General features: G+C 34.6%; 1 protein-coding gene across 4 annotated transcripts in view; it reads left to right on the top strand.

Annotated features, from left to right (window-relative positions):
• LOC123674054 (UNC93-like protein) overlaps positions 1 to 27,512 on the top strand; it is a 120,533-nt gene that overhangs the window by 80,442 nt on the left and 12,579 nt on the right. For 3 of the 4 annotated variants that reach the window (XM_045608881.1, XM_045608883.1, XM_045608880.1), the window contains 2 exons: positions 15,170 to 15,872; positions 17,368 to 17,581. In XM_045608881.1, coding sequence (XP_045464837.1) covers positions 15,170 to 15,872; positions 17,368 to 17,581 — 917 coding nt within the window. Of the gene's footprint in view, positions 1 to 2,002; positions 2,036 to 15,169; positions 15,873 to 17,367; positions 17,582 to 27,512 lie in introns of those variants that run through there. The other variant, XM_045608882.1, reaches the window with a different exon arrangement.

The following is a 27,512-nucleotide window of genomic DNA, read 5'->3' as shown; positions in this document are numbered from 1 at the left end:
CGCTTTATGGGCTGGTGGAATCATTGGTCCGTACTTCTTCAAAAACGATGATGGCCAGAACGTTACAGTCTCGGTTACAGTCAATGGTGATCGGTATAGAGCCATGATTACTAACTTTTTCATTCCTGAAATGAACAACCATGATGTCTCACAATCGTGCCACAATCGATTTATTGAAAGACACGTTTGGTGACCGCCTAATTTCACTTTTTGGACCTGTGAATTGGCCTCCAAGATCTTGTGATTTAACACTGCTAGACTACTTTCTGTGGGGCTAGGTAAAATCATTAGTCTATGCGGATAAGCCACAACCCTTGACCATTTGGAAGACAACATTCGCCGTGTTATTGCCGATATACGGCCACAAATGTTGGAAAAAATCATCGAAAATTGGACGTCCTGATTGGACTACATCCGAGCCAGCCGTGGCGGTCATACGCCAGAAATCATATTTAAAATGTAATGCCACAAGATTATCTTGCGGATAAATAAAATTCATGTCAATCGAATAATCCATAGTTGTTTTATTGCAATTTAAAGTTCTATAGCTCTAAAAAAACACCCTTTACCATATCATCATCTGGTAATTTCTCTATTTTACTCGAAACTGTCATATGTATTGAGAATTTGGATTTTCGAATCTGTCACAAAAATATCAGTCAATAATAAAAAATGGGGTTTTCCGACGTGAAAAAGGCATTCATGATTGAATCTCACTTCAGGAATGAACACCCATCCAAAACTTCTTGTTGATTCCCTCATCAAAACCATAGAAAATTCAAGAATAATATTGGAACAAAAATACTAAAAATTCCAGTGACACAGATCCGGTCTAGTTGAGATTTTGAGAGTAGATATAAAGAAAATTCAATCTTTGTGTAATCTACATTTTGATCATAGAAAATTCAAGCAAAGAATTGGACAAAACCTCAGAGAAATATTCATAGATAAATGGAGCATACTTCATTTTCATTAAGAGAGTGTTTTTCTGGATTTTTAATTTCATAAAATAACAATTTGAGCTAATATGTTTTTCTACTTGAGTCAACTTCACTTAACTTAAGACCGAAATTCATTGATTGAGTAATATCTCATATCTTACGATGCTTCAACCTTAAAGTACCCCAGAAGTCCCTTCTATAAATGGCTAAACCTAGAGGTAAATTGAGTTCATTGCCTGAGGTGATCAGACTATCGTAAAATAGATTCTTCCACCGGATATTTTATCTTTATCTATATCGCATAATTTTCCGTAGATGTTTGTTTATTTCTACAGCCGAAATTTCCTCATTTTCAAGTAGAAACCACAAATTATTAATGGCATTAGTGTTTAGAGCGTTCCGTTCTTCATAGGATATGAAAAGTTTTTTAGTTTTAACTGTTCATGTTGATGAACAATAATGTTATATTGATCCATTCGCTATCTATATTGTGATTCAAACTGAAGAAGTGAAAACACCTAAATAGTTTGTTGTTATGTTGTTATGGATTCGATTGAGTGAATTAATTTCAACTTCAATTTGAAGGTTATCTAGTAAAAACACACAGTATTAATTGAGTTTCTGCAAAAATATACAGTGTCTGTAATTGGTCAATTCATCATACTTATTTAATGATTAATGGTATCAGTGAAATATACCGGGAGATATCAACTTTTTTCGTTCCTAATCAGTTCCTTGAAACTTCTCGACTTGGACTTTTTTTTTTATTCAACATATATTTCTCAAAATTTCTAAAAAAACATGAAATAATTTCAATACTTTTTTTACTGCCTCATCTTTTTGAATCCCTGAAATTATTTCTAGAGATCAATCTAATAACAGACGAAAAATCTAAGAATTTTACTTGACGTTAACACATACTTCAATATTATGTGAATAAATTAGCAACACATACATATAAGGCTTGACTAAATAATAATACCGTATCACTTGTTCTGTCTGATCCAAAGGCACATGTTTAAAAAATGTGAAACGAATAGGCGGCTTCAAAAAGAATCCTGTTGGAATTTTCCAAAATGGTTTTCTCTAGTCAGGTGAGTTGGTTTATGTAAGTAGTATGTCTCATAAATAAACGCTGCAAATTAAGAGTTATTATTTACAAATTGAGCTAATAACAGTAGGACTTCAAAGAAAATATATAATACTTCAACTCTTCGATTGATTCGTTGAAAAATACAATCCTTGAATATTATGATTGATTATGATCAAGATCAAGATTGAATATAATGATCAAGATTATGCAACAGTTATCGCAGTTTTGAAATCTTGAAAATAAGGCGTTTGAGATATGTTTTAGGACTTTTTTTCTTAAAATTATCCAAGGAATTTTTGATTTTCTTTTGTACCTCCAATTTAGAAACACCCTGCATATACACAAAATCTCAACACCGATGGGATCAGTGTTTATTGAAATATTGGGTATTTTTTCCAATATTCTTCATCGAGTCCATTTTCCATTTGCTTCTTGATAGTTGATACTTATAACGGGTGTTTTTTTTTTCGAGGTATGTAACTTTAAGTTGGTATTACTTTTCAAGATGGCGACCGATTTAACAGCTGTCAAGTGATTTATTCTCAGTTTGGTTTGGAAATTCATCATGAATAGACTCACGACTGAACAACGCTTGCAAATAGTGCAATTTCATGTCGAAAATAATGGTTCTGTGCGGAATACGTATTGCGCACTACGTCCATTTTATTTTGTTTAGCGATGATGCGCACTTCTGGTTGAATGGATACGTCAACAAACAAAACTGCCGCATTTGGAGTGAAGCTAATCCTCAAGTGTATGTCGAAACACCGTTACATCCAGAAAAACTGACTGTTTGGTGCGCTTTATGGGCTGGTGGAATCATTGGTCCGTACTTCTTCAAAAACGATGATGGCCAGAACGTTACAGTCAATGGTGATCGGTATAGAGCCATGATTACTAACTTTTTCATTCCTGAATTGAACAACCATGATGTCCAGAAGCTGTGGTTCCAACAAGACGGCGCAACATGTCACACAGTTCGTGTCACAATCGATTTATTGAATTTATTTTGTGACCGCCTAATTTCACGTTTTGGACCTGTGAATTGGCCCCCAAGATCTTGTGATTTAACATCGCTAGACTACTTTCTGTGGGGCTATGTAAAGTCATTGTTCTATGCGGATAAGCCACAAACCTTTGACCATTTGGAAGACAACATTCGCCGTGTTATTGCCGATAAACGGCCACAAATGTTGGAAAAAGTCATCGAAAATTGGACGTCCAGATTGGACTACATCCGAGCCAGCCGTGGCGGTCATATGCCAGAAATCTTATTTAAAATGTAATGCCACAAGATTATCTTGCGGATAAATAAAATTCATGTCAATCGAATAATCCATCGTTGTTTTATTGCAATTTAAAGTTTTATAGCTTTTAAAAAAAACGCCCTTTAATTGTCAATCTCTGGATCAAGGAGCAACCTCAAATGGAGGGTTTCATAATAGTTCGATAGTGGTGATTTGCTCGATCAAACCATTTCTGTATTTTTTCAGTTCGTTTTTGACCATAGATTTCAAACTACAATCAACGCGTTGATCAAAGTTTTATGAAACCAGCCGTATAAGACTGCAATCAATGCAAGTGTCTTAATACAGATTCCCAATTCATTGAAATCATCAATGCATATCCTTAAACTGCCCAATTAACACCAAATTGGTTCAACAAAAGCATTCAACTAACACAATAGTTCATTCTTATGCTCGATAATAGGAACTGTGAGAGAATATGTTTCAGTTTATCGAATGAGCTCTAACCTGGTGACCTTTAACTGAAACAATATCAGCAGTAAACAAACGGAAAGAATTGGCAATAACAAACCAATCTAGAAGTTGGCAACCTTTTTAAATCCTCATCTATAGTTACGATAGGAGTACGTTACGTTGTGCCTATTAAAGATTCTGTCAGCACCCAACCTTCACGGTTGCCTTAACGTAATGATTTTTCATTTATATTTAATAGCCCGTCCGAAAAGAAATTAAATTGCTCTTATCCTTTCTGAATTACTTGTCATTATGTTGGTAGACGATCGACGCGATGTAACCATTTTAACAATTTCCTTGTAGGTTGCTGAATTCCATGGCCGGCGATATTTTCATGTAACGTCTGATATTGATGAACTGGTTCATTATTTTTCTCATAGAGTCTCATAAAAAACTATTCATAATGAACGTTTTCAATTGACCAATGCATAAACAATGCTGGCAGGTTGGTCAGATCACCAGTTGGCGCCATTGTTGCGTAAGGTCCTGTCAAAGCTTGTTCTGAAAAGTCAATAGTCAATAACACTTTTCCTAACATGAACATTACATTGTACAGGGTGGGCAAATTTCGATGTTTTAGCACTACAACTTTTAAACCAGATGAGATAGACAAAATCTGAAACACCCTTCTCGGTCTCTTTTTCTGAGAAACTCACAAGGGTAGTATTCATTTTTGGCCACCTTCTTTTGTTTTCGAATTATAAGCGAAAATTGGAAAGATGGCGATATCGAAAAACATTTATATCTCCGCTAATACTGATGATAGAGCTCTGAAATTAAAACATTATACAGGCACTTTTTCACGTAGAATCCAGTGGCGTGCTCGTATTTTCAAAAGGGTTTTTAATTACGAAGCTATGACCCAAAGTTATGTTTTTTCAAATAGGAGCACTAGATTTTTGTATCATTTTCTGAAAGATTGATTTTTCCTGATTTCAAAAATGTATAACATCGTATGATTCGGATCAATATAAATAATAGAAAATGGCCAAAAACCTCTTTTCACCTACTGTTGATGAACACAGAAAAATTGAGCTTTCTATAACAAGACCAGTGTCCTTCCGTCAATCTGATTCTTTCTATGCTTTTCACTTATTTCTACAAAATTCGAATCATACCACCATACTATATCTCTGAAACGGTAGTAAATTTCAATGATCTGTTATGAATATCATATAAACCATAAAAATGACTGAAAAAAAAGGTTTTAGAATTTTTCGAATATCTGGAACAAAAACTGAGATATAGCGGAATATTTGAAATGGTAATTTTTAGAAACGCCCTGTAACTTGAGAATGAATCAAGATATCTATGATCTTATTTCTGATATCTTATTATTTCGTAAAAAGAGATCAGGGGTCCTTGAAGATTTTTTTCTAAGTCTTATATTTCTCAAGATGTTTTCAGTGAGCATAGAATTTGGGACACCCTGTATATGCAATATCTTCAGTGAAAAATGAAAACCATACATAATTTAAATGAAAATCACCAAGCTTTGATATAGAAAATTATATTTTTGAACCTTCTAAACTTGCCTCTAGTTGACACACTTTTCAGATACTCTGTAATGAACTATTTCAGAATTTTTTTCGGAAATTAATGTCCAGACACCGGAGATAACTCAAATGAATTCATCCGATCATTTATTCAGGAATTCACGGTCGACATAATCCACTTCAGAAGCCGTACACATTTTTATCTTCAGTCATTATCCTTAATCTCGGATTTATCTTTCTGCTTCTCGGTTAACGTTCAACAATTATGCAGGCTCTTTGCAATCTTCAATGCAACAGATCATTCTGTCAGCTACAAATGGAATCTTTGTAGACCTTACAGAAAGATATAGCATCTGATTATAAGGAAGGATGTATCGTTAGATTCCTTAAGTGAAGTCATGTGATTTTTGCAAGAGAATGGAAATAGTTATTCAGTCGACTTCCTCAAGAGACAAGGATCTATTGGCTACAACTTTTCCTGATACATTAATCTCGAAAGCCAATATTTCTATTGAGAGTTTTCTGGGTTATGGGTCATGATGTTTGTTTTAGAAATTAAAATTGCACTTTTTGTACAGGAATTGTTTACCTGCGTTGTTCTCAGAAACGCACAATAAGAGCAGTCGATCTACCTTCTGAAAGGATATGCATTTGAAGAATATTGTGACGGGTGTTTTTTTCGAGGTATATAACTTTAAGTTGGCATTACTGTTCAAGATGGCGGGCGATTTAACAGCTGTCAAGTGATTTATTCTCAGTTTGGTTTGGCAATTCATCATGAATAGACTCACGCTTGAACAACGCTTGCAAATAGTGCAATTTTATTTCGAAAATAATGGTTCTGTGCGGAATACGTATCGCGCACTACGTCCATTTTATTTTGTTTAGCGATGAAGCGCACTTCTGGTTGAATGAATACGTCAACAAACAAAACTGTCGCATTTGGAGTGAAGCTAATCCTCAAGTGTATGTCGAAACACCGTTACATCCAGAAAAACTGACTGTTTGGTGCGCTTTATGAACTGGTGGAATAATTGGTCCGTACTTCTTCAAAAACGATGATGGCCAGAACGTTACAGTCAATGGTGATCGGTATAGAGCCATGATTACTAACTTTTTCATTCCTGAATTGAACCACCATGATGTCCAGGAGCTGTGGTTCCAACAAGACGGCGCAATATGTCACACAGCCCGTGCCACAATCGATTTATTGAAAGACACGTTTGGTGACCGCCTAATTTCACGTTTTGGACCTGTTAATTGGCCTCCAAGATCTTGTGATTTAACACCGCTAGACTACTTTCTGTGGGGCTATGTAAAGTCATTGGTCTATGCGGATAAGCCACAAACCCTTGACCATTTGGAAGACAACATTCGCCGTGTTATTGCCGATATACTTCCACAAATGTTGGAAAAAGTCATCGAAAATTGGACGTCCAGATTGAACTACATCCGCGCCAGCCACGGCGGTCATATGCCAGAAATCATATTTAAAATGTAATGCCATAAGATTATTTTGCGGATAAATAAAATTCATGTCAATCGAATAATCCATCGTTGTTTTATTGCAATTTGAAGTTCTATAGCTCTAAAAAAAGCACCCTTTGTAAGTCGGTTCATCTCCTAAGAGCATTGGGTGCAACTGGCACAGCTAAAATGGGCCAAAAAATCCCGGTTAAAATTCCCGATTTTTCTGCCTTTTATATAGTTGTGGCAACGTCGCAATTCTCTCATAAGCAGGACTATTTTTTTTCATGAGTTGAAATGAGGAGTTGAAAATTTGAAATTATTCCAAATGAGGACCTCATTTTTGAAATCATTGATTACATAAATTCCGTTTTTTTCATTTTGGTTAGACCTGGCAGCGTTACAATATTCGATGTTGTCCTGCTTTTTCAAAAATCTTCTCGGAAAATTTGTGATTCTTTAAGTTTATTTTCTGTCATATGGCTTAGCGAATAGAGCGTACTAAAGCGGGATGATTTTAGAAGCGATGATCAAGGAAATGTTGCACCTATTGCGAAAGTATTTTTCTGTTCTTGATGTTTTCACCAACAAATATCATCTTTTCAATTGGGTTCTCTTCCGCTCGAACTTTCAACTTTGATCCATACATCAATCTTCAAATTGCCTGGGATTAATCTCCATGAGAAGATTACCGTTTTTTTGTCTCTTCTCACCCTACATCCAGACACTGACGTTACCTGCATCATAAATCTGAGAGATGTTTTTAGCAGCGGTGCATGTAGGATAATTCCCGCACCACTGTTGTTGGTGTTTCGTAATCCACCTCCTGTCATAATAATTTATCGACTCAGTCGAATTTCTTGAATGTGAACGGCTGGTTGTTACCTCGACGCATCCGTATTTTATGTAGCCATTCAATTTCATTATTTTTCTTTTGATTATTATTTATTCGATCGGTTCAAGGACCTTCACCTCGATGGGCCATACAAAGAAATGAAAAAAAATGTGATGGAATTGGATATTGCTCTCATCTTCTGAAGAGATGTCGGGGAATGTTGGAGTGAAAACCATTTAAACAAAATTGAACATTCAAATGATAAGATTTGCTACTACTGATCATTAAGCAATAAACATAGATAGAGGGAGTATATCCAATTTTTACATGTCCCCAACATGGTTAGATTACGTTATCGGATTGTAATATATTTTCAAATCTACAATTTCACTATATCGTTATGAATGTATATTATATTGAATGAAATATATTCATTTGACTGATTCCCGATCAAAAATGCAAATTTGGAAATTTGGAATTCGATATTTTTCCTAATTGTCGAATTTATAATAACCAGAATATTTATTATTTTCTGTATCTACCTGCTGAAATCCAAGGTTTGGCACCTTTTGCTCTCCTAGTGTCATCGGTTGTTTCACGTCGTTTGGTACGCGTTTGTTTTCTGAATTTCTGATATATTTTGGTATTCATTTCAATAGGTATATTTTGAGTTAATATGAAACGTTGATTCACTATGGGACAAAAGAGATGTGTTCTTTGGGAAGAAACTCGCGAATTGAATGAAATATCATACCACTGATATGTTTTCATTTCTGTGCGATTCATGTCAAATTTGATAGTTCATGTTGAGGACAAAATTAGCTTATTGAAAATGACATATATGCTCCCTCTATCTATTTTATTACTCTGAGGAACTGAAAGGAATTATTCCCATTTAATAGTTATAATGACAACACTGTGTATAATTTTTTGACTTTTCTTATGTCTTTTATGTTCAGTAGGTTATGCCATTTGATCAGATACACGTTTCAACAACGTTCAGAAATTGATAAATTGTTTTCCTCTAATTCTATGGCAAAACCGTTCATTCTGCCATTCCTAGTAGAACAAAACTGTGCGGGAATATCTGAATTTCATACAGATTTCATGGTTATATTTAATTTTTATATGTTGGTACTCGGAACTCTTCTGTGACGGATTTATCTATTATCTGTCAAATTTGTGATGCAGAATACAGTTCTGCCAACCAATATTTCTCAATGCAAAAATCACCAAACGATATTTATAGAAATATTTCTTCAATTTCAATAAAAATTGTGAATTAGAGAAAATAATGTACAGAAGGCTCATTTTAAGTCTCGAAACTACGTGTTGAATTTTATTGTATTAAAACTATGTAACTACATTAAAATCAGCGCTCATTAATTGTAAATACTGAGAAGAATTCAAGAAAAATTCCTGAACGACAAATTTGAAAGTGGAACCAAGTAAATCTCATCATTTGGTTCTGATACACTTGTATCGTATATAGAAAATTCACTTTCAAATTTTTCTAGAAAACTATTCCAAAATTAAGATGACGTTTCTATCAAATGCATAAAATTGACAATCGATTCGCATCATAGAGTATTTTGTTCTCTATGTTAGTAGAAAAGGAAAATCATTCCCTTTCAATTGATATAATGATCAAGTGATAGAAATTTTGTGATCAAATTTCAATTAAGAATCATTAATTGTGTAACATTCATTGAAAAAATCTTATTTGGCATATCGCTTATTAGGAAGTGAAATTGATACAAATAAAAAACTGGGGTACATTGCTTTAGCTACTTAGACTTTTCTGGTACAATTGTGGATCAATAATTATGTCATTTGTGGAGTTGTTGACTGATTCAATATCATCCAACCTAGAATATTTTCAAAATAATGAAATTTGCTCGAAACTATGAAACATACTCTCATTTTTCGAAATTATTGTATTGCCGAACGGACAGAATTGATTATGACCTCGAATTCTTCATAAGTGAATCATACCCAATCTCTCAAGTTCAAAATTAAAAACTGTTCCCCTCAAAGAACTTGATCTCACATTAACAGGTCATCAAGGTGCAATTGTAACTACTTCAGCTGAATTGAAATACATTACAAGCATAATATCTCTACAAAAACCTCGCTTACCTGATATATTCGAAATCCATGGAAATAAGTAGCTATCTTCCACTTACAAAAACCATTTATCGTAGATCCTTACTCGAGGGATACATAAAATTAATGCAGCCGAAGAATTCCAACTGTAATAACCAAGAGACATTAATTCATCGAGATACATCCACGAGATAATAAAAAAAAAACAAGATTTATTCGCAACCGCATCTTCCATCTTGCATTGCGTCCGGAGTTCCTTCAGATGCGGGTCACCCTGTATACACGAGAGATCTCCGGCGAACAGGCCGTTATGCAAACGAATGTCATTCTAAAAATAACCCGCTTAAGGTAAAAAGTCAGCATCCGAGGAGAAGATCATGATAAATTTTTTTCACCGGGTCCGTACATACACGTTGCGTACGTTGTTGTAATTTTATTGCCTATTATGGCACCAACGTATAATAATAATTCAGTTTCTATATGGTTGGTAGGGTTGTTGGCCGGGCTTGCAGCATCCTGTCGGCCTTGGATACGAGCTGTACCTAAGATCGGTGTGCGCACCTACAATCTGGTAACTGTTTATGCCGATCCGATGGACCTTTTGGATTCCTAGACGAAGTTCAGTGCGTTTGGTCAATTTTAATTATCGACGGGATAACTTGTTTCGTGAATATCGATTACTGCGATCGGACCCGTAGCGCCAGCCTATCGAAGGAGCAGTTATTTCTGGCGTTAACGAGATGACATGAGGAGTTTCCGTTAAGAGGGATTTATACCACGTGACTTTCTCGTGATCTGCCAAAGTTCAACCACTTCTATGTCTTCGGCGTTTTTGAGATCTCACCACTTTTCAGGTTAAGTGAATCAATCTCAAACGTTTCTCCGATTTACAGTCTTTTCTACCGCATGCAAGAATTCAAAATATGTTTTTTCGTCTTTATTTTTAATTTTGGAAAAAACGCATTTTCAGCCTTCGACACGACTTCTTGTATAATATTGTTATGTGAAAATTCATTAAAGAATAAATGTTCGTTGGGAAAGTTATCATGCATATATTTATTTTTCAAAAAAACATCTAATTCTTTCTTTTCCATTTCAAATAAATCTATAAAAAAGGACTTTCTGTAATGATGACCTTTTTAGAATGAATAATAGTGAAAACCTCAAATAAATCGATGGTCTTCAGCGTAAAATCAATGTACTTATTTCTGAACTGATCGCTGGAACGGTATAGACTCCTCTTAAATACTGGGTGGTTCATAAATAATCACGTTTTAAATTGCGAACAAATATTATGTAGAAAATAACGTGAATTTCACGCATTCATTTATTACTTTCTCGTAGAATATCTTAAAACAAAAAAAAACCTTCACCATAATTTTACACTATGGTTTATCATTATCTACTACTAGAAAAACATTCCAAAACCAATGATTATATTGAAAAGCAAATAGTAAATTGAAAAAATCTTTCAACCACAATATCTGTTGAACAACGTAATCAAAAATATTTATTTAAATAATTATGTATAGGGTGTCCCAAATCTTTGTTTAGTGAGGGGATCTCAGAATTCCTTTGAGCTAGAATAAAATGAATGCCACATTTTCGGGCTCAATTTTTGAGAGAATTAATTTGGTGGAAACCGCAACCTCAAGCTAAAAGAGAAAATTGGAAAATGGCGTGAAATGATGAAAAGTTCTCATCACGTCTTCAACTGGTGGTATAAACATGAAACAAAAACATTTTACAGGTTTTTTTTTAAAAAGAATCCATTAGTGTTATAATTTATCTTTTATTATCATTAATTTTGAAGTTTTAATTCAAACTTGTGTTTGTTCAAATGTAAACTTTTGAATACGTCGGAATAAAACATTCTTCATTCAAATTGAGAATGCTTGAAGCCTCGGCTTATAACAGGCCAAATTGAAAAGTCCCCGGTCTGTCATAGTAAAACAATATTTTTTTGCCAAATTTGATTTTATTTTTCAACATAGTTACCTTAAAGGGCGTAACAGGGATTAAGCGATCTTCCAACTTTTCGATACCATTTTGTTATAAGATTTGTCCCCCTTCTTCATTGGTGCTAAATTTCTTCGAGGGCGATACAGCGATTATAGCGATCTTCCAACTTTTCGATACCATTTTTGTAGTACGATTTGCTTTCGCTTCAAAATAGGCCTCAGTTTCGGCGATTACTTCTTCATTGGAGCTAAATTTCTTTCCAGCGGGCATTCTTTTGAGGTCTGAGAATAGGAAAAATTCGCTGGGGGCCAGATATGGCGAATACGGTGGATGCAGAAGCAATTCGAAGCCCAATTCATGCAATTTTGGCATTTTTTTCATTAATTTGTGACACTGTGCATTGGCTTGATGAAACAGCACCCACCTTTTTCTTCAAAGGGGGCCGTTTTTAACGATTTCAATCTTTAAACGATCCAATAACGCTATATAATAATCGCTGTTGATGGTCTGGCCCTTTTGGAGGTAATCAATGAATATAATAACGATATTAACAAAGATGAATCAGATCATTCCACGGAAAAAAATGAAACTGAGAAGGAAAAGAAATCGCACATGGCTAACTCTGGGTATAAGAATATCGAGTAAACACAAACGGGAGCTTCACGAAAAAATGTTGGAAGGAATGGTGACTGAAGAATACTATAAAAAATATTCAGCGATACTGAAAAGAGTAGTGGAATTATCTAAGAAAATCTCTGACAAGGACTTCATATATAATTCGGAAAATAAGACCAAAGCAACTTGGAATTTAATTAATAACGTGACGAAAAAAAGAAGTGCTACTGATGGTACTCTGTTTGAATCATTCCCTGGAAAAGATGAAAAAAAGCTATTAGATGAAATGAATAAATTCTTCCTGAAAACTAATGTATTGAACAACCATAAGAACACTGATGTCACAGAAAACATAAATTATTGCGATTCAAGCATTTTTCTGAATCCAGTTACAGAGGAAGAAATGTACCATTACATTATTCAACTTAAAAATAAAAAATCGACAGGATGTGACGAGATACCTGTTGATCTACTGAAAAAATGTGCACCGATATTGACGTTACCCTTAACACATATTATAAATCAAATGTTTCAATACGGAAAATATCCACAAGCCCTCAAAGAAGCCTGGGTCAGGCCGATTCACAAGAAAGGAGAGAAAAACAATTTTGATAACTACCGACCAATATCTCTACTCTCAAATGTTAATAAAATTTTCGAAAGAATAATTTTTGATAGAGTAATGCAGTTCTTTGAGAAGAAAAAAATATTGGTGGAACAACAATGTGGATTTAGAAAGGGAAAATCGACCATAGATGCATTATATCGAGTTCTAAACTCTGTAATAAAATCTTTGAATAAAAATCAGATAACAGCGACGCTTTTCTTGGACTTGACCAAAGCGTTCGATACAGTGAATCACAACATCTTACTGCAAAAAATGGAGAGATATGGTATAAGAGGTATAACATCAAAACTTTTTCAATCATACTTAACAGGGAGAATACAGAGAACAATTGGAAAAGGAAAAAATGGGAAACAAATAATATCTAATGCCTTGCATGTAGATAGAGGGGTCCCCCAAGGATCTATCTTAGGTCCCCTACTTTATATAATATATGCAAATGACTTGATCAAAGTAACATCGAATGATACTGTAATGTATGCCGATGACGTTTCAGTAATCTGCGTTGGTTCCACCCCAGATGAATGCAAATCCGGAGTTGAAAAAGATTTGGAAAACCTCGAAAAATGGTTCGGGAAGAATAATCTCACAATGAACATCACCAAGACCAAATTTATAATATTCAGAGAAAAGAATCAACATGCCATCAACTTAATCTATCATGGTGAGAATATAAAAGCTCAAGATACTCTACCATTCTTGGGAATCTATTTAGATCGGGATTTGAATTGGCGGCCACACATTGAATATATGGCAACAAGCCTTGCAAGGTACTGTTATGCCTTAAGGATCTTGGCAAGAACAATTGGATCAGATGCTTCCCTGACCGCATATCATGCATACGTCCACTCCAGACTCAAGTATGGAATCATCTTCTGGGCGAATTCTGTTGATGTTGAAAGAATCTTCATAATACAAAAAAAATGTTTGAGAACTGTTTTCAAACTAAAATATAACGAATCATGTAGGGATATCTTTAGGAATAACAATATATTAACTCTATACTGTTTGTATATATATGAGTGCATAATGTATGTAATCAATAACTTCACTAACTTTGAAATGTTAATGCTTGATCATTGTTATGATACCAGAGGAAAAACTCATCTTAGTTTAGAAAAACCAAATTATGCCTACATTCAAAAGAATGTTGTTCATTCTTTAGTAAATATTTGGAACAAAATGCCACAAACATTCAAAACAAGACCTAAAATCATTCAAAAGAAAACTTTAAAAAAATTTTTATATAAAAAAGGTTACTACAGTGTAAAAGAGTTTATGGCTGAGAAAGATTTCAATGAACTTTAATATTTAAATTATGATTTTTAATATTAAGTTATGATTTTTGTGACGTGATCTACATCATTTTTTTGTGATATTTTCAGATTAAATAAAGGTCTATTATTATTATTATTATTAATACCTTGCGCCTCCCAAAATACTGGTGCCATAACCTTGCCAGCTGACTGTTGTGTTTTTCCTCGCTTTGTAATCGGTTTATCGTGTGCAGTTCACTTAGCTGACTGTCGATTGGACTCCGAAGTGAAATGATGGAGCCATGTTTCATCCATTGTCACATCAACTCAAAAGTTGAGGTTTATTGCACTTGAACAGCTTCAAACACTGCTCAGAATCATTAACACGTTGTTACTTTTGATCGATTTTGAGCTCGCGCAGCACCCATTTTGCACACAGCTTTCTCATGTAGAAATAATCGTGAATGATATGATGTACACGTTCAGATGATATCTTCACTATGTATTTTATTTCGATCAACTTCACTTTACGGTCATTCAAAATTTTTTGTGGACTTTTTTGGTTTTTTCGTCGGTGACAACGTCTTTCGGGCGTCCACTGCGTTCGTCGTCTTCGGTGCTCATTTCACCACGTTCAATCTTAGCATACCAATCAATGATGGTTGATTTTTCTGGTGCAGACCCCGGAAACTCTTCATCAAGCCAAGATTTTGCTTCAACTGTATTTTTTCCCTTCAAAGAGCAATATTTTATCAGCCCACGAAATTCTTTTCTTCCATCTTTTTTCAAATAACCAAAGTAGCTACACTCACAACGCAATATCTCACAAACTGATGGTCGGACTGCTGTCAAATTTTGACACGTATCATTTGAAGATTGGTATTAAATAAAAATCATATGGATTCAATACTAGCACCTCCATCTGTACATCAGACCGGGAACTTTTCAATTGGCCTAATAGCTCTTCTTCAATCTTCACGTGAACAAATTCAAATAATTATCTTCTGTTACAGCTAGAGGACGCTGATCGCGGCCACGAGATGACCGCGTCCTTAGACAACCCGCCCAACTCAGACGGGAAGACGAACGATGACAGCGTCTACACAGTGTCGGTGACTGGAGCGTACGAGAATCAGGGTTTCAAACGGGAAGACCCAAACGGCGATCCCATCAAACCCCCTAATCGCAAGCTGACCCTCGAAGAGATCTCCCAAGGCAAATTCCAGGTCTCCACCAAGGAGAAATGGCGGATACTGAAGAACGTCTCAGCACTCTCCTGCGCCTTCATGATCCACTTCACGGCGTTCCAGGGAACGGCCAACTTACAGAGCAGTATTAACGCCAAGGATGGACTTGGTACCGTGTCCCTGTGCGCGGTCTACGCAGCCTTGGTCTTGAGTTGTATATTTGTGCCAACGTTCCTGATCAAACGATTGACGGTCAAATGGACCTTGTGCTTGTCGATGTCGACCTACGCCTTCTACATCGCTGCTCAGTTCGTGCCCAAGTTCTACACGCTGGTGCCGGCCGGTATACTCCTAGGTATTGGTGCTGCGCCCATGTGGGCGTCTAAGGCCACCTATCTGACTCAGGTTGCTGGGGTGTACGCCAAACTCACGGATCAGGCAGTGGATGGCATCATTGTACGATTCTTTGGATTCTTCTTCCTTGCTTGGCAGACCGCTGAGCTGTGGGGAAACCTTATTTCATCATTAGGTGAGTTATGTTTTTCTATGGTCCATTTTTGAGTATGAAATCTAATCGAAGCCAATGAGGTTTTGGTACCAACCAAAAACTTATTGGTACTGATTGAAGCGTTCAAAAATCTGGTGATATTTACACTCCTTATGCCATCAATTCAAGATGTGACCTATGTGCCATTCCAATTGTAATTCAAATTTGGTAATTTTATTTTCTTTCCATCTGTTCTTTTTCGATTAACCATATTTTTGAAATCAAACAACTTTCCATATAAAGGATGTTCCTAAATTCTTGCGAAAAAATTCAGGAGGTGAATGATCGTATGAAATTAAGATGGGTCTTTTCTTCAACAGAATTTCCTGAGCCCACTCCTTTCCGGTATATCACCCTTAAAAAGTGGTGACTAAAATTCATTTTTTATTTATTTTTTTCAGAAATTCATTACATTATACGGGGGTGAACGTATAGCAACTCCGTCTTGAAAAAAACTTTTGATATGAAATGAAGTGAGGTTTCGTAATTTAACCCCCGTATAATGTAACAGGTATATTGGAAAAATACCCGTGATAAGTCCTTTGCAAGTTCACGAAAATTACAGAATTTCGAGTTTCTAGCTTTACTGGAATTTTAGAAGAAAAAAACTGAATTTTTGTCACCACTTTTTAGGGGTGATATCTCGGAAAGGGGGGTTCGGCTGAGGAAATTTTGTTATAGGAAAGACCTATCTTAATTTCATACCAGCATTCACCTCCTGAATTTCGTCGCATGAATTTAGGAACACCGTGTATATTTGGTGGCCACTTTCAATTGATTTGAATTAGTTACATTATTTTTCAAGTTATTCAATGAAACAAGGTGTCCCTACAAAGGGTAGAAAGGAAAATGAGATATTCCTAGGATAATTTCAATAAAAAAAGTCCTATAAACATGGGCCTGCAACGCTTTGTTTTCAAGATACAGGGTGTTTTTTGTGATGATTATCGAATCTTTATTGATCTTCGATATACAGATTGGGTAAATATGTACCAAAACTTAAAATTCATTCATTCATCAAAACTTACTGAGTGGATTTTTATGATCATTTAGATTAGTCTGAAGGTTAGGAGAATTGTTTGAATTTTTTTTCTCGAAATCAGTAGCAGATACGACAAAACTACAAAAAACCAAAAAGGTACCAAAATACCTATAGTATATTACAGTTTTTTCTGATGATTGCAACTTTACTATCATATTAAATCAATTTATCAATTAACTTTGCGTCAAATTGAAAAAATTAAGGGTGTTAGATCAGCTCTTGAGAACTCCAAAAGGTAAATTTTGATGCAAAGGTTCCACAGGTACCTGTGGATATGTGATGTGATTTTCTAACAATATATATATTTCCTATTTTTGAAAATACTGCGTCTATCTGGAATCGCAGATATTGCTCGAATTCATTAAATATATAATTTCGTTAGATAGATATCTATAATATCCATTTAACAAAGGGTGATTCCACTTTAATTTGCAGTTTTGAGTAGTAGCCCTCATGGTGCTGGCGGTTCCTCTTCGAATGGCTCAACACTCAACTACTGTGGTGCGGAATTCTGCGTGACCAACAGTAACACCAATGACAACTTACAAAGGCCAGCTGACTCTGAAATACGTCAAATTATGACAATCTACCTAATATGTATAGGGGGTGCTCTTGTTCTTATTGTTCTGGTCGTGGATCCATTGTCTAGGTGAGTTTAGTTTTGCTTCTTACTTTTTGTCGTTATTAGTGTTTTGTGATGAGTTTTTTATTTTCAAGAGAACTTATGAAATAATTGTTGTTTTTGTTCAAATGATATTTTTAGATTACTTTTTGAAATCGCAACTTCAATTCAAATTGGCATTCAATTCGTATTATTATTGGTTTTTATCAAGAGTAATAAAAATAGATAGAGGAAGTATACGCAATTTTTACATATCCCCAACATGGTTAGATTACGTTGTCGGATTGTCATATATTTTCAAATCCACAATTTTACCATATCGTTTTGAATGTATATTATATTGAATGAAATATATTTATTTGAGTGATTCCCGATGAAATATGGAAATTTGAATATTTGGAATCCGATATTTTCCCTAATTGTCGAATTTATAATAAGCAGAATATATATTATTTTCTGTATCTACCTGCTGAAATTCAAAGTTTGGAAACTTTTGCTCTCCTAGTGTCATCGGTTGTTTCACGTCGTTTGGCGCGCTTGGAGTTTTTTTCTGAAAATCTGATATATTTAGGTATTTATTTCAATCTATTTTGAGTTAATATGAAACGTATCACCTATATGTTTTCATTTCCGCGCTTCATGTCAAATTTAATAGTTCATGTTGGAGACAAAATTTGATTACTGAAAATGACATTTGCTTTCTCTATCTATATATTCATCACTGAGAGTCAAATGAACTAGAAGAGAATTATGTGTAGAATGTAGGATAAAAAAATGAGACAAAAAAAATTATGATTTTCTGCCATTTTTCGAAGTTCAATGAATACGATGCAACAAGAGATTATGAATTTTTTTAAAACGATTCAACTTCGTTTTCAATTAAGAAATTATTCACTATATTGTCTTCATTTTGCTGCTCAATATTATTCATAATGAAGAATACTGAAGACCACTTACATTCTTGCACCTACGCCTATGAAAACCTGTAAATAAGAAGAATATAAGCAAGGATAAGATGTACTCGTCTGCAATTTGTCAGTAAGCCATTCATACTCAAGGCCTGCTTTTTACAATTACTTAACTATTTTCAATATAGCGAACCTGTCTGGTTTATCTTTTTATAACAGTGCCTATTAATTCACCAAGAGTGTTGTTTAGACGGAAAGTTAACCATTATAGGTATGAAACCGGAATATTCCTAATCACGGAATACAGAAGTGGGATAGGTTTTTACGAAGAAACATCTATTAAAGTGTCAAAATACTTACGATAATGTTGATCTGTACAGAAGGTGATTGACGTCCTAGGAATTCAGATAGACTGATTAGCTTAAAGGCATGATAGTTGGCAATATAAATGCATGCAATGCTATAATAAAATCTACTGAAATTATAGCTTATAACTGTCCTCGTTTATTCTACACCTGGGGTGTCTTCTAGCATAGCATAGAGGATGATTTTTTTTTGGATCAGCACCAAATTCTATGTTAACTTTTCCTTTGATGAGGAATGCTGATTGCTTTGATTATTTTTTTTTCAAAATCCGACATTTTGGTGGTTTCAGCTAATAGCAATGCTATATTCTAGCCAATCATTCCGGATTATACTGAATATTTCCCTCCTGTCAAAAATTCTACGTAAATGGAATGCAATTATCGAAAACTACAGCGAATATTTCCCTCCTGTCAAAAATTCTATGTATGTGGAGAACAATTATCGAAAATTACAGCGATAATTGCATTGTAGGAACCGTAATAGCACTGCGATAATTGTTCTGTTCATAGATGCATAGTTTCTATGAATCTTACACAGTTCGAATCTATGGAATCTATGTCACTTTGACAAGTTAACAGTTTATTCAGGAAATATTCCCCCGAATTACACTCGTGCATCAAAATGACCGGATAATTTCACATTCTATCGTGTTTTCTTTGAAAAACTGCATTCGATCATTTTCATTTTCGGAGAAAGAGCCCTCCACCTTCGATGAAAATGAACTCATGCAGTTTTCATGACAACACGCTCTCATGCAAAATTATCGGTAATTTTGATGCACTTGTGCAATTACTTACGATAACACTGCTTCCTCGTCGATAATACCTTGTTTACATTTTTACATTGAAACGTCAAAATTTGACATTGAATTTGTCATTATCGACAGCTTCGTGGTTTATTGAAAAATGATCACAAACCGATTCAGTGTCATTACCCAAGAGAATATTGTACATTTATATCGTTAAAAGAAAGAGTCTTCCCAAATACAACTCGTTCTTTGAATTGCGACAGTTTGTCTTTCAATGCTTGGCTCAAACGCACTAATTGCGTTCGATAACAATCGCCTGTGATTGTTTTAGGCGGTTTTAACAACTCGTAATACACTTCTTCGAGCTGGTCCCACCACGTTCTGAGCATGACCTTGGAACCGTGAATATTCGATTTGGCCGTCGACGTGGAAACATGGCTGGGATATCCCCATGATTTCTTCGCTGCGAATTATCGTAATTAACCCATTTTTTGTCTCCAATCACAATGCGATGCAAAAATCCCTTCCGTTTTCGCCTTGCAAGCAGTAAACAAACGCCTTTCAACATCTCTCGGATTCAACTCGTACGGCACCCAATTTCCTTGTTTCTGAATCATTCCCATGACTTTCAGGCTTTTTGAAATAGCTTGCTGCGTCACTCTCAATAATCCTGCCAATTCTTGTTTCATTTGACACGAGTCTTGATCAATAATGCCTCCAATTCTGCATCTTCGAAAACCTTCTCTCTTCCACCGCCATTCTGGTCAAAATCACAGTTCTTGAAGCATAGAAACCACTCTCGGCACGTTGTTTCACTAATAGCGGCCTCACCATTTGAGGCATTCGATGAGCCTCAGCCGCAGATTCATTCATATTAAAGCAGAAAATTGAAAACTCCCGCAAATTCCGAGAATTGGAGAGATGTTTAATCGAGAATAACTTTATGATGCAGACACAAATCGACTAATATTTCGATGGCTTTATGTTTACAAATACCTAAGCTTATTGTATGACATAAATGGTCTATTTATTTCGACTTCCACTTACCGCTACAGCCATCTATTGCAAAACGGCGAAAGCATAGTTATACACCTAATATAATCCAAAATTATTAAACGTTATTCACAGGATTATGACTGCCGTGTAATTTGAAAAATCATTCGTCCATTCCATGATAGTATGTTGTTTTTGAGGCATATAACCTGAAGGAGAAGGAACCTGTATCAATGACATCCTTGCCATCCGGTATCTCGTATACATTTCAACTAAAAACGACGCGGTCTGCTGAACTCGAAAACTACTGAATGGATCATATTTCCGCTTTCATCTCGTAAACAAAACAAAAAGTCTTCCCATCCAATTATTCGCAACCTCTAAACTGAACAAAAGAAGTACTAGACTAATTATCGATGCTATAATTATTGACCATATATCTTTCTATTCGGAATTGGCGAATCAATTATTTCTAGGTGTTTTTACCGACGACACATGTGATTTATACGTCTGTCGGGATGTTGTTGAAGTGATCATTGGAAACTCAAAGATTTAATTTCCATAAAAAACAAAACGTTTCGGAAAAAAAAAGGTAATCGTAACTCACGGTCACACCAGTTGAATTATTGCAGAACGAAAAGGATGAAGCAATCAATCAGTGCCCTTTCACTTTATTCTAAGTATAACACGTGTTCTACATCAAACAATGAGTAACTAATCGATCAGCATATTGATGAAGTATTGAGAGGAATAATGGAAAAAAAGCTATAAATTTTACAAAAGAGTATGAGTAATTTCAAATAATAGATACTTAAAAGTTGTTACATGAAGAAAATTTAAAAAAAAGAAATGACGTGAAATCTGGAGCTTTTTCGAGCTTGTTCAAATTCGTATTCATGTAATTTTCACAAAGGACCAGTGACCTGAATGTATGAAAAATGTTACCTGTTAATTTCAACAATAACTTCACCTTTTTGACCTTTATAAGTAAAGCTGATCAGAAAACTCTGGTCAACGCTGGTTCCCATAAGTTAAAGAGTGTTCAATATAGACATAGCGATAAAAGCTACAAATGTTATATGAGGCCAATTGGAAAGTCCCTGGTCTGATGTACAGATAGCGGTGCTAGTATTAAATCAATATGATTTTTAGTTAGTACCAACCTTCAAACGATACGTGTCAAAATTTCACAGCAGTCCGACCATTAGTTTGTGAGATATTGCGTTGTGAGTACATTTGTGATTTGAAAAAAGATGGAAAAAAAATAAGTTCGTGGGATGATGAAATATTGCTTTTTGAAAGGAAAAAATATAATTGAATCAAAATCTTGGCTTGATGAAGAGTTTCCGGGGTCTGCATCAGGAAAATCAAACATCATTGATTGGTATGCTAAATTTAAAGGTGGTGAAATGAGCACCCAAGACGGCGAACGCAGTAGACGTTGAAAAGAGGCTGTCACCAACGAAAAAATCAAAAAAGTTCACAATATAATTCTGAATGACCGTAAAGTGAAGTTGGTCGAGATAGCAGACATTGTGAAGATATCATCTGAACGTATACATCATATCATTCGCGAATATTTCTACATGAGAAAGCTGTTTGCAAAATGGGTGCCGCGCGAGCTCACAATCGATCAAAAGCTACAATGTGTTAATGATTCGGAGTAGTGTTTGAAGCTGTTTGAGTGCAAAAATCCTGAATTTTTGCGTCGATATGTGACAATGGATGAAACATGGCTCCATCCTTCCACTCCGGAGTCTAATCGACAGTCAGCTGAGTGGATTGCACACAAAGAACCAAATCCAAAGCAAGGAAGAACATAACAGTCAGCTGGCAAGGTTATGGCATCAGAATTCTGGGATGCGCAAGGTATAATATTCATTGATTACCTCCAAAAGGGCCAGACCATCAACAGCGATTATTATATAGCGTTATTGAATCGTTTAAAAGGTGAAAACGATAAAAAAAACGAACCCATTTGAAAAAAATAAAGTGCTGTTTCATCAAGACAATGCGCCGTGTCACAAATCAATGAAAACAATGGTAAAATTGCATGAACTGCAAATTTTCAAAGAGCATTTTATGAATTAATGAGAAAACAAAATGTCATATGGACACAAATTCGTCCATTATCGAACTCAACTGAAATATTCAAACTACGAACCTATCCTCAATATTTTAAGGACGTTACGTAGGTACGTCATCTAAGTTATTTGTTAGATCAGCCTGTACATTCAGTCTGGTTTCTCAGGTGTACCACATCAAGGAATCAAAAAACTACTCAGGAATCTCCATTGCCAAGAATTCCTATTTTTATACAGAGAAGGATCGCCAAATATGTCTACAAAGCCGAAGAGTTGCAGGTGCTTGTGATATTGTTGGTGTAAAACAACGCTTTTTCAAACACTCGAACTAATTATTTCGCTGAAAACGGGAATATGCTATTTGAACATCTCGGACAACATTGTGAACAGCATTCGAATGAGATTACAATCACAGAGACGAATTCCAAGATATATTATATTTAGAATCTTTATTTCACAGTTCTTAAATCTTGAATTTGAGAAAATGTGCAATGTATCAGGTGTTCCAAATTCGTTGTCTAACAGGCCAATTGAAAAGTCCCCGGTCTACCATGAAAAAAAAACACATTTCCTTGGCAAAATTCGATTTTATTATTCAACATAGTTGCCTTTGAAGGCGATACAGCGATTATAGCGATCTTTAAACTTTTCGATACCATTTTTGTGAAACGATTTGTCTTTCGCTTCCAAAAAGGCCTTAATTTTGTCGATTACTTCTTCATTGGCGCTAAATTTCTTTCCAGCGGGCATTCTTTTGAGGTCTGAGAACAGGAAAAAATCGCTGGGGCCAGATCTGGCGAATAAGGTGGATGCAAATTTGACACGTATCGTTTGAAGCTTGGTAATCTGTGCATCAGACCGTAGACTTTTCAATTGGTCTGATATAGTGAGGGAATCTCGGAATCCCTTTGAGCTAGAAGAACATTGAATGGCATATTTCAGGCTCAATTCTTGAGATAATTAATTTGGTAAAAACTGCAACCTCATAAATTCAACTGTTTTCAAGCTATAAGAGAAATTTGGAGAATGGCGTGAAATGGAAAGTTCTCATAACTTCTTTATTACTTGTGCTATAAACATGAAACAAAAACATTCTGTAGCCAGTTTTTTCAGTAGAATCCATCGGTGTAATAATTATTTATTGTAATTACTTTTTGAGTTATAACACAAAGTTGTGTTTATTTAAATGTGAACCATGAAAATTTCTATTGAAATAAAATCGCTTTTGTTCTCCCTTCCCAAAATATAAGATGATATATAATATATTATCAAACTAGAAAAATCATCAAAAGTTTCAGTTTCACATGGCAAATCAACCAAGTCCTTATCTACGATAATCTGTGAACTTCAAATATTTGAAATATTCGGTGACCACCAAAGTCTTCGGATTTAACATAAGATTTGTTCCTTTGATCAGATTCAAAGAACAACATTAATCGATTTGAAAATGTTGAAATTTTGGAGAGACCTCATCGTACGTAGGCACTTGGTTGATATGGCGTTTCAAAATGAAACTGTTAATGATTTTTGTAGTTTGATAAGTAATTAATATATCAAGTGATAAAGCGGAAATTTTTATAGTTTACATTCAAAAACATGAGTTTGTATTATAACTTCAAAACTGATTGCAATGAAAAACAAATGATTACACCATTGGATTCTACAAAAAAAAAGCCTGTTGAAAATTTTTGTTTCATCTTCACACCACCTGTAATAAAGAAGTTATGAGAACTTTTCATACCACGAATTCTGAGTCGATTAATAAAATAGTGTCGTTCTTGAATTCTTCATAAGTTTCTGTCAGTATTCACAAATGAGCACTGATTTTGATAAAACAATTGAACATTGTTGGGGTGTATATCTATGGGGCCTCCCATTTAAGAGTTCTCGCGAATTAAAAGAACCAGTTGTGTTATAAGAAGGTTTCGTTACTGTGTCCCACCACCACTTTGGACATAAAAATTTTAATTGAGTAGAGTATATTATTGAAAAATATGCCCAACTTCAGATAAGATTTCTCAACTTTATGTTTAATGTTTTTTGATGTTCACTTAGTGATCCAAGTTTCAATTATCGGATATCGTTGGTATTGAGCCATAATCAGATAATCTTCAGTCATAAGATCTTAACCCGATTCAAATTAATTCTGAGCTGCTTCTGAATTCCGCAGAAGTCGTATAAAAAATTAAGAACCGATATATTTATGCAAATGACCATTTTGGGCACACCGCTGCTATCTGAAACTGAATACATTAAATTAAAGCCCGAAATTCCAATCGTGGCCACGGCCTTGGCAAGGCTCAGTCCAAAATTCATCAGATGAATGATGATGATCCCAGCGACACACATTTTCTTGTTTATTATACGTTCATATTCGCATTTCATAGAAGAAAGAGCTCAATTTGCATTACCAAGAATTTTAAAGAACTTTTTTATGCTACTCCGCTTTGATCCTCTTGTTTTTAGAATTTTGAAGGTTGAAATTTGAGCATTCGAATTGAAAATATGTTGTGAATCAAATAATTCCATGTTTGCATTTTTTCCTGTTCACATCTCAACCTTCGTGTGAAATTTCGTGTTTGAAGCGTCATCAGGACCATCGAAAAATAAGCAAAATATCGAATAAAACTCTAATATTTCATTGAGAACAGATCTAAGTGAATCTAAGTTTGTATGTGAATACAAGTTTTTGACTTGAACATATGTTTCAACAGAAGAGGTCAAAGGAAACACTTTTTTATTTACAATTTTTTCCGATTCGGCTTGGTTGAAAAGATACAGACTGTTGCAAATCCATAAAAAATGTAATTTTTATCTCGCAAATGGAATGAAATCGATGAAAATGATTTTCGGATTATCATTTTTTATTTATGTGACGAACATGAAATTCCTTCAAAGTCCGGTCTAATTCAAAATGCCCGCTATGCTGAGTGAGAAAAAAAATCGAATCAGAAAAAATAATAAAGGAAAAAAATGTTTCTTTCAACCTCAGGAATCTTCATTTGAAACACATCTACAAGTCAAAGACTCACCCTGTATATAGATTAACAATTCCATGCTTTTTGTCAAAAGTGAAGTGTTATCCAAATCATAGAAAATTCAAAGAGACAATCGAAGAAAAATGAAAAAGCACTGATATCAGGAGCCTCGTAAATTCAAGTTCCAATTGCACCCTTGGATATCACATATACCTTTATCGAATTATGTGGTCTCCAAGGGCGTAACTGTCATATAAATATGAATAATATATAGAATCAGTCTGAAATCTTTCCTCGTAAATGAAATTTTAATAAAGTATAACAGTGAACAATTTAAGGCTTAAATCTAATAGCAATAAATATTTTTTAACTTCATGTGATTCTGAAACCATAAAACAATACAATATCATATGTTAACTTCGTTACAATATTGAACCAAATACAAAATTTCATTTTATTCCATGTGAATTTGCGTTATGAGAAACTTAAACATTTCTGTGGTTGGTTTTCAATTTTCATCTGCACGCCACTGGTTCATAAACGTTGTTTTTAAGAAACAGGGAGCAATATTTCAAGTTCCAAGTGAGTGTCAACAAAAAAGCGGTTGTCTTTACATGGATACCGGCTTTCAAATTTTATTACCAAGATACCAAACAACTTGTTGCGCTTTCTCGACAATTGAAGAAATACGTAGGCAAAGCGCTAAAACTACATTCAACGTAGGCGTTGGAATATTTACCTATGTTTTATCGATATTATGAATTCATATCTCGGAATACTTGTTTCCAAAACTTGATTATTTACTGAACTACGTATACATTTACATCGAATAATCTCTGGAAGAAATAACAATCAATAAATGTTCATTATTTCCATGTCAATTCATTTTCTTCCTTTTTTTGAATCTCTTCAAATTTCTAGTTGCTTCTTACATAAAATTAATCAATGAATGAAGTAGAATTCTATATTAGTAAGTTTTCTATTCCACATATACGAATATATGTATTTGTTCGAAGTTTTAACAAAACTTTTCAACTCAAGTGAAACTAAATAAAACAAAAAAAAATATTATAATTCAAACGTATTCTTGAATTTCCAATAATGGTTATTTTCAGTTGAAATATCCAGCTTACTTGTACTTTGATGCATCTGACTTTTGAATGTCGGAATCCTATACTTTATATGAATTTTATAGTGACCTTTGAGAACCAATTTTAGTTCTAGCCTATCTACGATCAGCAGTTTTTATTTTGTAATATTGGTATTTTTTTCGTCGATGCTTTGGTAGTTCTTCTTTTTTCGAGACGGGAGCTGAACCTATTGAAAATTCATAATGATGGATCCAACCGATCTTGAGTTATATAATTCAGTGAATTAGAAAAAATTATGTACAATACTCGTACGGAAGGCTAATAATTTCACTTTTATTATGATTTATGACGTTTTAGAACGATCTCTGCTGTAATAAGAAGGTTTGTTGCAAAATGGCGCATTCGGCGGTTTCATAGAATTTCATGCTTTGGTTAGAAACTGAATAATTCAATTCTGGTCATGAGTATATAAATGTCTAAATTCTTCGGTAAGTAGCTGATAGTGCCAGTCTTTTGTACTCATAACTGAATTGTGTAATAGTTATTTATAATACAAGTGCAGAAGGCACTTGTATATTGATATTCTATATTAGAATAAGCCTTCTGTACGAGTATTATACATTATTTTCTCTAATTCATTGCATCTTCATTGAAATTAATGAAATATTTCCATAAATATATTTTAGTGATTTTTGCATTGAAAAATGTTGGTTGGCAGAACTGATTTCTTTAAGGCAAATTGATGAATTGACAGATAAAGCCGTGGCGGAAAGTTCGGAGTACCAACATA

The sequence above is a fragment of the Harmonia axyridis genome, chromosome 2 (genome assembly GCF_914767665.1).
Source record: "Harmonia axyridis chromosome 2, icHarAxyr1.1, whole genome shotgun sequence".
In the NCBI taxonomy this organism is placed as follows: Eukaryota; Metazoa; Arthropoda; class Insecta; order Coleoptera; family Coccinellidae; genus Harmonia; species Harmonia axyridis.
The sequence above is the reverse complement of the archived record's forward strand: the minus strand, read 5'-3'. Positions and strand labels throughout refer to the sequence as shown.